The following is a 15,312-nucleotide window of genomic DNA, read 5'->3' on the forward strand; positions in this document are numbered from 1 at the left end:
AGAACTCCTGAGAATTTCCCCTCAAATGCATACTTTCTATGTACAGAGTTCTTAATCCTGCAAAAGATTGAATTGCCTGTTTATTTCAAAAGTGAATTGCCATTCACAGTGTCTAGAAGCACGTTTCTAAAACTTCTTACAACCTGAAAAAAGAATGATGAACTTGAATTCCTATTGTACGTTACACAATCCAGGACTTGTAGAATGCTCGTGTCATGGTTAGTGGTTTAACTTCCCAGTAACCCACGAGATGGGAGGGTGTACAGTGCCTCTGATCTTCCACAACTCCTGCTATTTTTTTCTGTCATCTTTTTCCACTTCAAGATCATAGTCAACATCCATATTTTAGTTACAAGATCAACCTCATGGGCTGCTTGAAATAGTTACCATGTTAGTTGAGAAGTAAAACAACTTCAAAATGTTATAACTCATCCAGTAATAAACTGTCTCTCATGAAACATTTAAGCCAGCATGACGGTTTTCCTGGGGGTTTTCCCTGGACTATTTTCTTTAGAAAAAGATACGGCTTTCCCTGCTGTGGCAATCTTGGGTACGTCATAAAAAGAGGCAGCAATTAAGGAGGGAGTGGAACCCTCAACAAAACACAAATACTCCCTAGGGGAGCATATTTGCAAACCCTCTGGTCTGGAGAGAGAAAGTTGTAGAAGTAAATGCACTTTTCAAAGCCCATTCCTTTTCCCGGCATTTTGTGCCACATTGCTAGGTATATTTCAAAAGTGTTAACACTGATACCTCTCCATTATCAGTTTCTTTTAAGTAGAAGGTAAAACATTTTCCATTTTCTGAAAATGAGCATAGTAAACACTTGTCAATGTGGTATTATTCCTTAGTGGTCTGTGTGGGAAGAGGAATTTTTAAAAACAATCCATGTTGCATTTGTAAGTCAACATCTTATAACTATGATTCACATCTAGAAAAATCTAAAAGATGAAAATGACTCCTTTTAAGCTTTATTTGACCAATCACAGAGAGAAATTCAGTTGTTCATTTCCTTCAGGTTCATATCTTGAGCCTACTTCACACCACCAGGCAATAACTTGGCCATTTAAAATATTGGTCAAACTACATTGTATACAAATGCTCTTTTAATTTTGGCTAAATTCCCTTTTTAGCCTGAGTATGCTTGGTTGGGGATGGCGGTGGGGAGAGGAGAGGGTGTAAAGAAAGGGCATCTGGTTGAGAGTGGCGAGACGAGTTCAGCTGTTTCCCTAACTGGGTGAATTCTCTAGGTTTGTTTATATCTTTAGACCTCAGCTTACAAATTTGCACAAGGTCTGTCTAGGTGGTGATTATGACTGTTTCTTCCAATTCCAAAATTTTCTGACCTTAAAATACAGCCAGAGTGGCTGCTTGTTTTTGGCCACTGAAGAGGTGAAACAATGGAAAATAACAGCAAACTGGAAGGTCAGAGAAAGAAAACCAGAAAACTGGCTCTGGAGTGAGGAGACATTCTTGCTTCATCTGTAATGCAGCGTGTGAAAATGGGCCAGCCGGTTTGCTGGCCCTTAAAATAGGTTTATCTGGATTTGTACTTCCCAATTGTGAAGTGGTAAAATAAATAACATTATGCATTGTGTTTCATTTATGTACTCTGTGTGTGTGTGTGTGTGTGTGTGTGTGTGTGTGTGTGTGTGTTTGTGTGCACTTTTAAAATAACCAGATGAGGATGAGGGAGGCTGGTCCATCTAAATAGTGCTGTGCTCTCTCTTCTTTATCTCCTCACAATCCTAGTTGAGGTGCTTGTATGATATCTGGACTCCTCTGGCTGGTTGCCCCTCCCTCCTCAAATGCCACCTTTCTCCATTAACAACTGTATGCATCTTTGTTTAACTGTTATATTTATATTATTGAACTGTGTTATAGACTGAATTGTGCCCCTCCCCATTCACATATTAAAGTCCGAACCCCCCAGTCCCTGAGAATGTGACTGTATTTGGAGATCAGGCCTTTAAAGAGGTGATTGAGTTAAAATGAGGCTCTTAGGATGGGCCCTCATCCAGTTGACTGGTGTGGTTATAACAAGAGGAAATTTGGACACCCTAAGAGACACTAGGGGAGCATGGGTACAGAGGAAAGACCATGTGAGGATTCAGGGAGAAGATAGCCTCTTCAAGCCAAGAAGAAAGGCCTCAGAAGAAACCAAACGTGCTGGACACTTTGATCTTAGCCTTCTGGCCTCTAGAACTGTCAGAAAATGTTTCTGTTGTTTAAGCCATGTAGGTTGTGGTGTTTAATTATAGTAGCCCTGGCAAACTAATACAAAGTGTCACTTCCACCCTGTCCCCTCTCTCTTCCTGTCCTTTAGAGGCTTTTGTAGAATGGCAGAATGATGTAGAAAGAAAATCTAGTATGAGTCAGAGGGTCAGGATTCTAGGGCCAACTCAACGTTTGTCACCCAGGGGAACGTTGCTTAGTCTTTCTGGGAGACAATATTCCTTGTAAAGTGTGAGTAAGGGGGACCATCTGCCTCAGTTTGAGTTCTCAGTGATTTTTAGACAAATCACTCATGCTTTATCTCTAAAATAGCAATAATAATCCCTCTCTTATTACGAAGACAAAACAAGACGGCGTATATAAATCACTTAGCGCAATAACACTGGCATCTGGGAAATGCATAATGTGAACTTTTGAAATTAAGCATTCAGATTAGTAGTTGCTGAGATATCTTCCAGCTTGTCATTCCAGGTTCTATAATTACGCTCTACTTCCCCTTGATTATTTCTCAACCCAAAACCTCATCTGTGGTCTAATCAGCTTTCCCCAGTAATCCATATACATTCCAAGTTTGTTGATTCATCCTTTAGTAAATGGTAATTGGGTGATCACTTGGGGCCCAACAAGAATACAGGGAGAAGGAGACAGAACTTCCGTCTTGTTGTTCACAGCTAGAGGAGACATACCCTCTAAATAATGGTGATAGAGTACATAACACTGCGGTAGGAGATATCAAGGAGAAATATAAGGGCCCTAACCATGTAGATAAAGAGATGGTTTACTTCAGAGAGTGAGTTTATACAGAATCCTGAAGGACAGGAAGAGACTATCCTGCACAGAAGGTGTGTGGGGGAGGGAGTTCCCTGGTGGTCCAGTGGTTAGGACTCTGCGCTTTCACTGCCAAGATCTGGGTTCGATTCCTGGTCCAGGAACTAAAATCCCACAGGTCGCACGCAGCGCGGCCAAAAAAAAAAGGTATGTGGGAGAGAGGTAAGGAGGGTTTTGGGTGGCTGGGTGGCACCGGTGAGAGCCTGAGATGCGATGGGGCATCTCCACTGTGGCTGCAGCTTGCTGCTCATGGCCTTTTCCTAGAGCGCATGTTTCTACCTCCATTTCTAGACATCTAGGCCCTTTTGTGGTTTCAAATATCAGCTCAGGTATTTGCCTTTTCTAGCAAGCCTTGTTTATTTTAAACCAGTTGAATCTTTCTCTGCTCTGAAACTCCAGTAGATATTCCATATATATTTGTCAGGTTAAATAATGAACTTTCAATAATACAAATTTGAGAGATGAAGAAGCAGTGTCAGTGACCTAGGAATAAAAGCAGAGTAGAAAAATTCAATTCAAAAGGAATAGTGTGGATGGCCATCAGTGAGGGACCAGGCGTCTCACTGTGGGACCTGAGAGTCATGTACCATACTCTTGGGTTCCTGGCTTGAGAAATAGACCCAGTTCATTAATCTGTTCCTTTATATCTGGTGGCATGCTTGTCTATTTCCTTGGGAACAGGGCAGTTCTCTTAACAGGTTTTCTGTATTAAACTTAGGGTACAGCCTGAGAGACAGTTCTAATATAAAGCAGCTCATGTACTTAATTCTTATTGTTTCTTCATTCCTCTGTGCCTGTGGATGATAACAGACTCTTTGCTTAGCCTAGGTTTAAGAATTTAAAACTTTATTAATGCCCTAGTAACTTTAGTAATGCCTTGGTATATATGAATGATGATGATGGAAACAATAATGCACTTCATGCCTTCACGCTTTTAGAACATTCTTCTATATCCAGAATAATGGAGAAAGCTTTGAATTTTGAAGCAGATAAATCAGAGCCATATATATATAATTTAATGGATCAGAAACAGCAGGACTTTTTAATCTCTATTAAAACTCATTGTTGAATATGATAAAGTACACAGTCTTTATAAAATGTGCTCAACAAATTTACCTACTTGAATTTCTTAGAAATCTCCATAGAACCAAATAAGTCTCAGGAATTTGGGGGAAAGCATCAGTTTCCTAAAAAACAATAACAAATGATAATTTTGTATATTTATGGCCCACTAGGTACTATGCTTAATAATTGACATAGTTTTTCTCATTTCATCCTCTCACTGCCTCTGTGAGGTGTGGGGACCATTTCCCCTATTTTATAGGTAAAGAAACAATCGTAATTGTTTTGGGGCTCCATGAACTGCGCCCAGATAAGACAGCAAACTTAACTGGTCAATGTTGTTTGTGTTCTGATGCTCCATCCATTATCTGTTTCCCATCTCTCTCCCTCTCTTCAGGCCTTCCTATTCCCTAAGACACAACAATATTGAAATTAGGCCAATTAATAACCCTACAGTGGTCTTTAAATGTTCAGGTGAAAGGAAAAGCCATGTGTCTCTCATTTTAAATCAAAAACTGGAAATAAGTTTAAACTTAGTGAGGAAGGCATGTTGAAAGTTGAGATCAGTCAAAAGCTAGGCCTCTTGTACCAAACAGTTAGCTAAGTTGTAAATGGCAAAGGAAAAGTTCTTGAGGAAATTAAAATGCTACTCTAGTGAACACATGAATGATAAGAAAGTGAAACAGCCTTATTGCTGATATGGAGAAAGTTTTAGTGGAATGGATAGAAGATCCAACCAGCCACATTTCCTTCAGCCAAACCCTAATCCTGAGCAAGGCTCTAACTCTCTTCAAGTCTATGAAGACTGAGAGAAGTAAGAAAGTTGCAGAAGAAAAGTCTGAGTCTAGCAGACGTTGTTTCATGAGGTTTCAGGAAAGAAGCCATCTCTAAAACGTCAAAGTGCAAGGTGAAGCAGCAAATGCTGATGTAGAAGCTGCAGCAGGTTATCTAGCTGAGATCATTAATGAAGGTGGCTACACCAAACAACTGATTTTCAATGGAGGTGAAACAACATTAAAATGGAGGAAGATGCTATCTAGGATTTTCATAGCTAGGGAGGAGAAGTCAATGCCTGGCTTCAAAGTTTCAAAGGATAGGCTGATTTTATTGTTAGGGGCTAATGCATCTGGTGACTTTAAGTTGAAGCCAGTGCTCACTTACCATTCTGAAAATCTCAGGGCCGTTAAGAATTATGCTGAATCTACTCTGCCTGTACTCTATAAATGGAAACACAAAGCCTGTGTGACAGCATATCTGTTTAGAACATGATTTACTGAATATTTTAAGCCTATTGTTGAGACCTACTTCTCAAAAAAAGGATGCCTTTCAAAATATTACTACTTCTCACTGACAATGCACGTGGTCACCCAAGAGCTCTGACAGAGATGTGCAATGAAATTAATGTTGTTTTTATGCCTGTTGACACAACATCAATTCATTTGACTTTCAAGTCTTATTCTTTAAGAAGTATACATTTTTGTAAGGCTATAGCTGCCATAGATAGTGATTCCTCTGATTGATCTGGGCAAAGGCAATGGAAAACTTTCTGGAAAGGATTCACCATTCTAGATTCCATGAAGAACATTTGTGATTCATGGGAAGAGGTCACAATATCAACATTAAAGGAAGTTTATAAGAAGTTGATTCTAACCTTCATGGATGACTTTTAGGAGTTCAAGATTTCAATGGAGGAAGTAACTGCAGATGTGTTGGAAATAACAGGAGAACTAGAATTAGAAGTGGAGCCTGAAGATGTGACTGAATTTCGGCAATCTCATGATAAAACTTGCAAGGATGAGGAGTTGCTTCTTATGGATGAGCAAAGAAAGTGGTTTCTTGAGATTGAATCTACTCCTGGTGAAGATGCTGTGAAGATTGTTGAAATGACAGTAAAAAGTTTAAAACATTACATAAACTTAGTTGATAAAGCAGTAGCAGGGTTTGAGAGGATTGACTCAAATTTCGTTTTGTTTTAATATTTAATTTTTTGGAGGGGGCTGTGTCGGGTCTTAGTTGTGGCACGCAGGCTCAGTAGTTGCAGCATGCAGGCTCTGTAGTTGTGGTGCATGGGCTTTCTAGTTGTGGCCTGCGTGCTTAGTAGTTGCAGTGCATGGGCTTGGTGGCCCCACGGCATGTGGGATCTTAGTTCCCCAACCAGGGATCGAACCCATGTCCCCTGCACTGGAAGGCTGATTCTTAACCACTGGACCACCAGGGAGGTCCCTTGACTCCAATTTTGAAAGAAGTTATACTGTGGGTAAAATGTTCTCAAACAGCATTGCATGCCACAGAGAAATTCTTCTTGTAAAGAAGAGTCAATTGATGCAGTAAACTTCATCGTTGTCTCATTTTAAGAAATTGCTACACACACAAAAAAGAAATTGCCATAGTCACCCCAACCTTCAGAAACCACCATCCAGCAGCCATCAACATCGAGGCCAGACCCTCCACCAGCAAAAGATTATTATTCGCTAAAGGCTGAGATGATGGTTAGCCATAAAGTATTTTAAATTAAGGTTTGTACATTGTTCTTTTGGATACAATGCTACTGCACACTCAGTAGACTACATTACAATGTAAACATAACTTTTTTTTTTTTTTTTTTTTGCGGTACGCGGGCCTCTCACTGTTGTGGCCTCTCCCGTTGCGGAGCACAGGCTCCGGACGCGCAGGCTCAGCAGCCATGGCTCACGGGCCCAGCCGCCCCACGGCATGCGGGATCCTCCCGGACCGGGGCACGAACCCGTGTCCCCTGCATTGGCAGGCGGACTCTCAACCACTGCGCCACCAGGGAAGCCCTAAACATAACTTTTAAATGCACTGGAAAACCAAAAAATTTTTGCGACTTGGTTTATTGAGATATTTGCTTTGTTGTGGTGGTCTGGAACCAAACCTGCAATATCTCTGTGGTATACTTGTGATAACCTCTTATTTTCCCGTTGTCCTGTAACTCTAGGCAGGGAAAGAGAATGACAAAACACTCTAGTCTGTGTTTTTTTTTTTGTCTTTTTGGTTTTTTTTTCACCTTTCCCAGAGAAGTCCATCTTGCCCTGATAACGTGACTAACAGGGTTTTGGACAGACCACACAATATGAAGCATTCACTGAAAGTCAACAGTTGCATTGCACAGGCAAGTGTGTGTTGAAAAGTGTATCTGCATTTCCCTTTCATTAGTGTTCTGGAAGTTTCTAATTACAGGGCAGCCAAGGAAAAAAAAAGAAATTATGAGCTTCATATCTCTTGCTTCAGACTTAAAAGACTGTATACTCACAAAGACTGTTATTCAGCTTAGTTATAAAAAACAAAAAAACCCAAAACTGCTGTTTTATGAGTATTCATTCATGATATCATTCATGATACATCATTCATGATAGTGGTTATGCAAATTAGTTGCAATAATGTTTCCAGGCTAAGCTAGTTGTTTGGGGGAAGATATTTTCCTGGTATTTAATGTGGCTAGGTGGACAGAAATGCCTTAATTTCACAGAACCTAAAATACCTACTGTTACTATTAACAGTTTAGGGGGAAAAAGGATGAATGGGTGCCTATTTGTAACTGGGACTGAAAATGTCATCACTGTCTGGCAATAATGACCAATGATTTTATTCTGAAGAAAGTGAACCTTACCCAATAATTTTCCCATATGACTCCTTTGTTACTTCTTTTGAACATAACTTTGGAATGAAAATTGTTCATATAAATTACATCTATCCTTGTGTATTGGACTTTTAAACTAATTTTTTATTTTGAAATAATTTAAGGTAAGGAATTGCAAAAATATGGAACTTCCCTGGCGGTCCAGTGGTTAAGACTTTGCCTTCCAATGTGGGGGGTGTGGGTTTGACCTCTGGTCAGTGAGCTGAGATCCCACATGCCTCACAGCCAAAAAACCAAAACACAAAACAGAAGCAATATTGTAAGAAATTTAATAAAGACTTTAAAAAAATGGTCCACATCAAAGAAAAATTGCAAAAAAACTTCCATATATTCTTTACCCAGATTTCCCAAATATAATATCTTGAATGGCCATAGTTCATTATCAAAACCAGGAAACTGACATTGGTAGAATGATATTAACTAAACTATAAACCTTATTTGGATTTTATTAGTCTTTTGTATGTATTAGATTTTATCGAGCCTGACAACCTCTGCCTTTTGATTGGAGGGTAAAATTCATTCACATTTAATATTATAGTTATCTGCAGTGGTTATGTCCCAAGACTCTTGGTGGATGCCTGAAATCTCAGATATGCTGTATCCTACATATATTATGTTTTTTCTTATTCATACCTATGATAAAGTTTAATTTATAAATTAGGCACAGTAAGAGTTTACCAACAATAATTAATAATAAAATAGAACAATTATAGCAATATATGTAATGAGAGTTATATGAATTTGGTCTCTCTCAAAGTATTTTATGGTACAAATTTAATACCTTTTCCACCTTAGCTAAGCACCTATCTGCACTGTAGCAGTAACGTTTGCAGTTTGAGGTGTGACAGCAAAACTAGCACGGATTTCTTTTTTCTTCTTCAGTTTCACAGATAAAAGATTCCTTCTTACTGTAGATCCTAGCACCCTCAGCATACAATTTTTTTTCTTTCCTTAAGTTGAGAACATTCACCTTTTCATTTATAGGAAGCACTTTACAGTTTCTCTTTGGCATATCCGAATTGCCAGCATCACTACTCTTGTGCTTTGGGACCATTATTAAGTGAAATAAGGGTTACTTGAATTCAAACACTGAGATACTGCAACAGTCAGTTTTATAACCAGGATGGCTACTAAGTGGCTAATGGGTAGAATACTTTGGACAAAGGGATGATTCATGTTTCGGGTGGGATGGAGCAGGATATTATGAGATTTCATCATGTTACTCAGAACAGTGCAAAATTTTAAACTTATGAATTGTTTATTTCTGGAATTTTCCACTTAATATTTTTGGACTTCAGTTGACCACAGGTAACTGAAACTTTGGAAAGGGAAACAGCAGATAAGAAGGGACTACTATATTATAGTTATGATTGGATTTCCCTCTGCCATTTTGCTTTCTGTTTTCTATATGTCTCATTGCTTTTTTTGCTCCTCTGTTCCTTGTGTTAAGTTGGTATCTTCTAGCAGACCATTTTAGTTCCTTTGTTGATGTTTTAACTATATTTTTGAGTGATTTTCCTAGTGGTTACTCTAGGAATTATTTCTAGGTGCACCTTAATTTATTACAATCTACTTTATGCAAATAATAACTTAATTCCAGTAAAATATAGAAACTCTGCTCTAACATAGTTCCAATCCCTCCCCACTCCTTTGTGCTATTATTATCATATATATTAATTCTATATATGTTGTAAACCCAACAATACAGTATTGTAATTTATTGCTTTACATATTCCATTTCTTTTAAAGAAGATTAAGAAGAAAAGAGAAAAATTGTATTTATAAAATATTTTATATTGATGTATTTATTTACAATTTCTTTCTTCCTATGGATTCAATTACCATCTTGTGTTCTTTCCTTACTCTGTTATAGCCCCAATTTCTTCCCCCTTTTGTACTATTATTTTCATATATATTACATCTTTAAGTCCAACAACACAATTTTATTATTATTTTATGTAATTGACTTCTAAATCAGTTAAGAGAAGAGAAAAAATATATGTATTTATACCATCATTTAAAATTTTCTATATACTTACCTTTATCAGTGCTCTCTATTTCTTTGTGTGGATTTGAGTTACTATCTGGTGTCACTTCCTTTCAACCTGAATGTTTTCCACTATTTCTTGTAATGCATATCTCCTAGCAAAAAATATTATCTCAGTCTGTATTGATGTAGGAATGTCTTTTTTTTTTCTTCTTTTCTTGAAGGATAATTTTATTGGATATAGTATCCTTGGTTGACAGTTTTATTCTTTCAGCACTTTGAATATGTCATCCAATTGCCTTCAAGCTCCATTGATGAGAAGTCATCTATTAATCTTATTTTGGTTACCTTGTACATGATGAACCTTTTTGCTTCTGTAACTTCCAAGATTTTATTTTTGTCTTGGATTCTCAACAGATAGAACTCAACAGATAGAATATGTCTAGGTTTGGATCTCTTTGTATTTTTCCCACTTGGAACTGGTTGAGCTTTTCAACATGTTTTTAATCAAATTTGGGAAATTTTCAGCCATTATTTCTTCAAATATTTCTTCTTTCCTTTTTTTCTCTCCCCTCTGAGATTCCACTTGCATATACATTAGTGTAGTTGATGTTGTCCCCAGTCTTTGAGGCTGTGTTCATTTTTCTTCATTATTTTAATTTTATTTTTCTGTTCTTCAGATTGAATAATCTCTATTGAGGCACCTTTCAATTCACTGATTCTTCTACAAGCTCACATCTGTTTATCCTCTCTAATAAATTTTTCAGTTATTTTTAAAATTAATTAATTATTATTATTATTTTTTGGCTGTGTTGGGTCTTTGTTGCTGCGTGTGAGCTTTCTCTAGTTGAGGCCAGCGGGGGCTACTCTTCATTGCGGTGTGTGAGCTTCTCATTGCAGTGGCTTCTCTTGTTGCAGAGCACGGGCTCTAGGCGCATGGGCTTCAGTAGTTGTAGTACACGGGCTCAGTAGTTGTGTCTCGTGGGCTTTAGAGCACAGGCTCAGTAGTTGTGGTGTATGGACTTAGTTGCTCCGTGGCATTTGGGATCTTCCCCACCCAAGGCTCAAACCTGTGTCTCCTGCATTGGCAGGCAGATTCTTAACCACTGTGCTACCAGGGAAGTCCTCAGTTATGTTTTAACTCCAGATTTTCCATTTGGCTATTTTTCTAATGTCTGTATTTCTTTATTGCTATTTTCTATTTGATATGTTATTGCAACATACTTTCCTTTAATTCATGCTTTCCTTTAGTTCTGTGAACGTATAACAGACGCTGTGAAATATTTCTTAAGTTCATAATCTGGGGTCCTTCAGAGATAGTTATTATTGACTGCTTTTTTTCCTGTGTGTGGCTCATGAGGTCACAATTTCCTGTTTTTGTTTTTAGTGGTTGTTGTTGCTGAAAACTGGATATTTTAGATTATATATTATAGCAACTCATGGATTCTGATCCTTTCTCTGGGAAGGTTACTGTTGCTGTTTATTTGTTTGTTTTAGTGACTTTCCTCTGCTTGCTCTATGGAGTCTTCCCCTACAATGTTCAGACTCTGTATCAGCTCAGTTATTTTCCATTCTTGTTTTTATTTTTAAGCTTAGTAAGGTAGGAAAAGAGATATCCCTGAATAGATTTAAAGAACAAAAGGATGTTGCTCTAGGATAAAGTGCCATGAGCAATGTTTTTAAATATCTATTTGCCTTGTAGTTTCTAACCTAATAGACCTGGGCAGTTAGCTGTTGTACACATGCTTCCCACTTTTGGCTTTAATATATAGAGAGCCTCTATCCAGGTCTTGATGCAGGATATGGTAGTGACAGTAGTAGTGGTGAATAGTTGGGTGGTAAACACAGGGGTTATGAATGGAGTTGCTAGAAATGAGAAGAGGAAATAAAGTTGCTGACACCAAACTTTGGGCGCCAGTAACAAACTTCCTCTAAACATTTTGAGTACTAGTCTTACACCTTCTGGAATTTCACTTATTCTGCTTTTTTTTTTTTTTTAAATTGGAGAGTGATATTTAACATCCTTTGACGTTAAGGATAGTTAGGAGTGAAAAAGAGAGACATCAGAAGAGAGTGTCAGTGCTAGTCTGTGAATTTCCTTCGTACGTAAACCTGACATAATGTAATATCCATCCATCCATCCACCCATCTATCCAACAAATATTTATCCTGAACCTACTATATTTTTAGGCATAGCGCTAGGCAGTAGGGATGGATAACTCTTTGAACAAGATAAATGTGGTCACCAAATTTATGCATCTTTAATTCTCTCAGGAAAGGCAGACATTGTATAAGTGGAATGAAAGGCTTGAAAGAGAAGTACAAGGTATAAATGGAACCAGTAACAGGCAGACCAAACATATTCTGAAGGTCATGGAAGGCTTCTCTGTCAAGGTGACATTTAAGCTGTGTCCTGGAGAGTGGGTGAGCTATATCTAGCGAACAGTTGCCTACAAGGCTCTACATGATCTGTCCATGACTATTATTTCCAAACTCATCATAAGCCATTTTCACTCTTGCTCACCATTCACCAGCCACTTGTCTTCTCTCAGTTCCTCAAATTTCCCGCTTGGAACACTATATTCTAAATTCATTGCGCCTCACCTTCTATAGTTAGCTCCTTTCCAGAGATCAGGTCTCAGGTTATTCTCTAGTTCCACTTTTTGCTTGTTTCCATTCTCTAGTTCCACTTTTTGCTTGTTTCCATCATTTTGTACAGCACTGTTTCTAATTGTTTAATATTTCATTTAGCTGCTTTCAAGTTAAACTGGTACTTCAGAATGAGCAAACATTTCTTTTAAAACATCAGCATTAAAATTGAAATTTAACATGAATATGTTTTTAAAATTCTTAACAAATACCTAAAGTGAAAAATGTTCCTTTTTTATTGTGAATTTGTGTAATACTGAGCCAGTTAAGAAAACAAACAGCGGCATGTGGTTTTTTAATTATAAATAGTACAAAAACAATTTTAATTTTCTGTAATTTCAATATATTTCTCATGAAATACTTGGCAAATGCAAAAAAAAAAAATCCTGGAGTTTCCCAATAATTACTCACAGAATAAATTTGAACAAGAAATATGGAAATTAAGAAGTACTATCAGAATGTTTATCCTTTCCTAAATTATGTGAGTATACCCATGCATATAAACAATTAAGGAGCTCAGTCTAACTGGTCCCCTTGGATAGAGTTTTACTTCCTAAGGTTCACACCCATTATCATCTAAATCTTGGGAATACATCCAAGAGAAGGCTTAACGATAAGGATTGTTTATTTTGTAGGTTTTAAAGAAGCTAGAGTGCCAGAGAAGACTTTTGAAGTGTGAAGAGATTTCCTGTAATTGAAATCAACATGTCATTTATAGATCCTTATCAGCACATTATAGTAAGTCATTTACTGTTTATATATTCTTCTGGGAGGGGGCAGACATACTTTTGTGCATGAGTATTGCTGATGTGGCTAGTAAAGTATAAAACTATGAAAAACCTTGGACTTTTTATGAAAATCATATGAACTTAGTGTGTTTCAAATAAGGTAGAATCTGTAATAAAAGTAACTCATCTCCTCTTTTTATCACTGTAAGTTTACAGAAAAGAGGGACTTGGAGGGAAAAAATACCAAAATATATGTAACAGTATTGAACATTCATGGAACAGTAAAAAGTGTAGTTTTCACTCAGCAATTATCAGCCTGCACACTTCACATGAATTGACAGAGAGAAGATAAAATAATTATTGAGTTAAGGGCTATATTTTGGTGTGCATTTTCAGAGTAATTAATTTTGTAAACTCTCCCATAGTTAGATGTATTTAAGTGAACTCTTCTATAGGTGGACAATTTTTAATAAAAAGTTGAATAATTCAAATTTTGGTATGTAATTTTCCAAACTCCGTTGGAAGTGTACACTCTTTCTTCTGATCAAAAAAGCAGAGGAGAAAAATTTCTTTGCTGAATTTAACACTTGAGATCCAGTTAGATTTATATGGACTAGAAATAGTTTTTATGGATGTTAAGGAATAATACAAAGCCTTATTTTTATTCAGAATGAAACACTCTTCTCTTACCCTACAGCCCTTTCGAGCTGCCATCCTCTTTCTTTCCCTGCTTGGATAGCAAGGATTAATGTACTATAACTTTTTGTAGTTCTTTCTTCCATTCACAGCTTGAATCATTGAAAACTGGACTCAGGTTTTCCACTTTATGGAAAGGTCTCATCAAGGGCCTCTTTGGTGCTGAATCAAATGGATTCTTCAGGTCCCCTCCCCCGTCCCCATCTCTGTTGGTCATTCTCCTCTTCTTAAAACTCCTTAAAAGTTTTTTTTTTTTTTGCAAGCTTCTCTTAATGTTTGACTCCTTTTTTAAACTGAGGCATAGCATATATAAAGTGCATAAATTTTAATTGTTCAGCTTGATGGATTTTTACATGAAACCATCATACAGATAAAAATACACATTATAAGTACCCTAGAAGAGTTATTCATGTCCCTTCCAGTCAATAAACTCCACAAAACTAACCAATATTTGTCTTCTATTACCAAAGATCAGGTTTCCTGTTCTTGACCCTCATGTAGATGCCTGCATTCAACATTTTGTCTGCGAGATTCATTCATGTTATTGTGAGTAGCAGAATTCCACACTTCTACATTGCCTTGTAGTATCTCATTATCTGATACAGTATACCACAAACTATTTATCTAGTCTACTGATAACCCTCATGTCCTCACCGAATGGCAATGGTACCTTTGCTAAATATCAGGCAATCATATATGTGTGGCTTGGTTTCTTTTCTTTTCTATTGGTCTATTAGTCTTTGTTTGCCCCAGTACCAATCTATCTTAATGTCTATAGCTTTGAAATGTGTCTTTATATATGGTAGTGTGAATCCTCCAACTTTTTCTTCTTCAAGATTGTCTTGGCTTTTCTTAGGCCTCTGCACTTCCATACAGGTTTTGAAATCAATTTGTCAATATACACACACACACACATACACACACACACACACAAATGCTGGGATTTTTATTAATACTGAAATTATTCTGTAGATGGATTAGGGGAGAGATGACATGATAGTAATATTGAATCTTCCAATCTATTTACAATCATGAAACTAATGTTAAACTAATGTTTCACTAGAAATTAAAAAGCTAATGTATTTACATGGAAATACAAGTGTTTTTTATAGATCCAGTGAACTTACAGAATTTCTTTATTAATTCTAATAGTTTGAAGTTTTTTTAGATTTTCAACTTACACATTCCTGTTATCAGTGAATAATTCCAGTTTTCCTTCCACCGTTATGGTGTTCTGTAGATGAATTTTAACATTGAGGGTAGGTGCAGATTAGTTTTTTCTTACCCTACCACCTCAAGAGAGATGGATAATTTCTATAACTCAGAGAATTCAATCAAAGTGTTCATTCTTAAACCTTAACATGAAATCTGGCACTTGAAACTGAGAAGGAAGATAAGATTAAGGTGTATAGCCCTGAGCTTGAGATAAAGACCGATAATAATTCTAAATCTTAACATTTATACTTTCA

The 15,312-nt window shown here is 37.1% G+C and overlaps 1 protein-coding gene across 7 annotated transcripts in view; it reads left to right on the forward strand.

The window, feature by feature from the left end:
* PLA2G4A (phospholipase A2 group IVA) overlaps positions 1-15,312 on the forward strand; it is a 167,985-nt gene that overhangs the window by 19,129 nt on the left and 133,544 nt on the right. For 6 of the 7 annotated variants that reach the window (XR_004351653.1, XM_032644442.1, XM_032644478.1 and 3 more), the window contains one exon: positions 13,055-13,157. The exons of the other annotated variant lie outside the window; for it this stretch is intronic. Coding sequence is in view for 4 of the 6 variants with exons in the window: in XM_032644442.1 (XP_032500333.1) it covers positions 13,125-13,157 (33 nt within the window). In the remaining 2 variants the exon portion in view is untranslated. The remainder of the gene's footprint in view (positions 1-13,054; positions 13,158-15,312) is intronic. 7 annotated transcript variants of the gene reach the window in all.

This window comes from Phocoena sinus, chromosome 1 (genome assembly GCF_008692025.1).
Source record: "Phocoena sinus isolate mPhoSin1 chromosome 1, mPhoSin1.pri, whole genome shotgun sequence".
NCBI classification, from domain to species: domain Eukaryota; kingdom Metazoa; phylum Chordata; class Mammalia; order Artiodactyla; family Phocoenidae; genus Phocoena; species Phocoena sinus.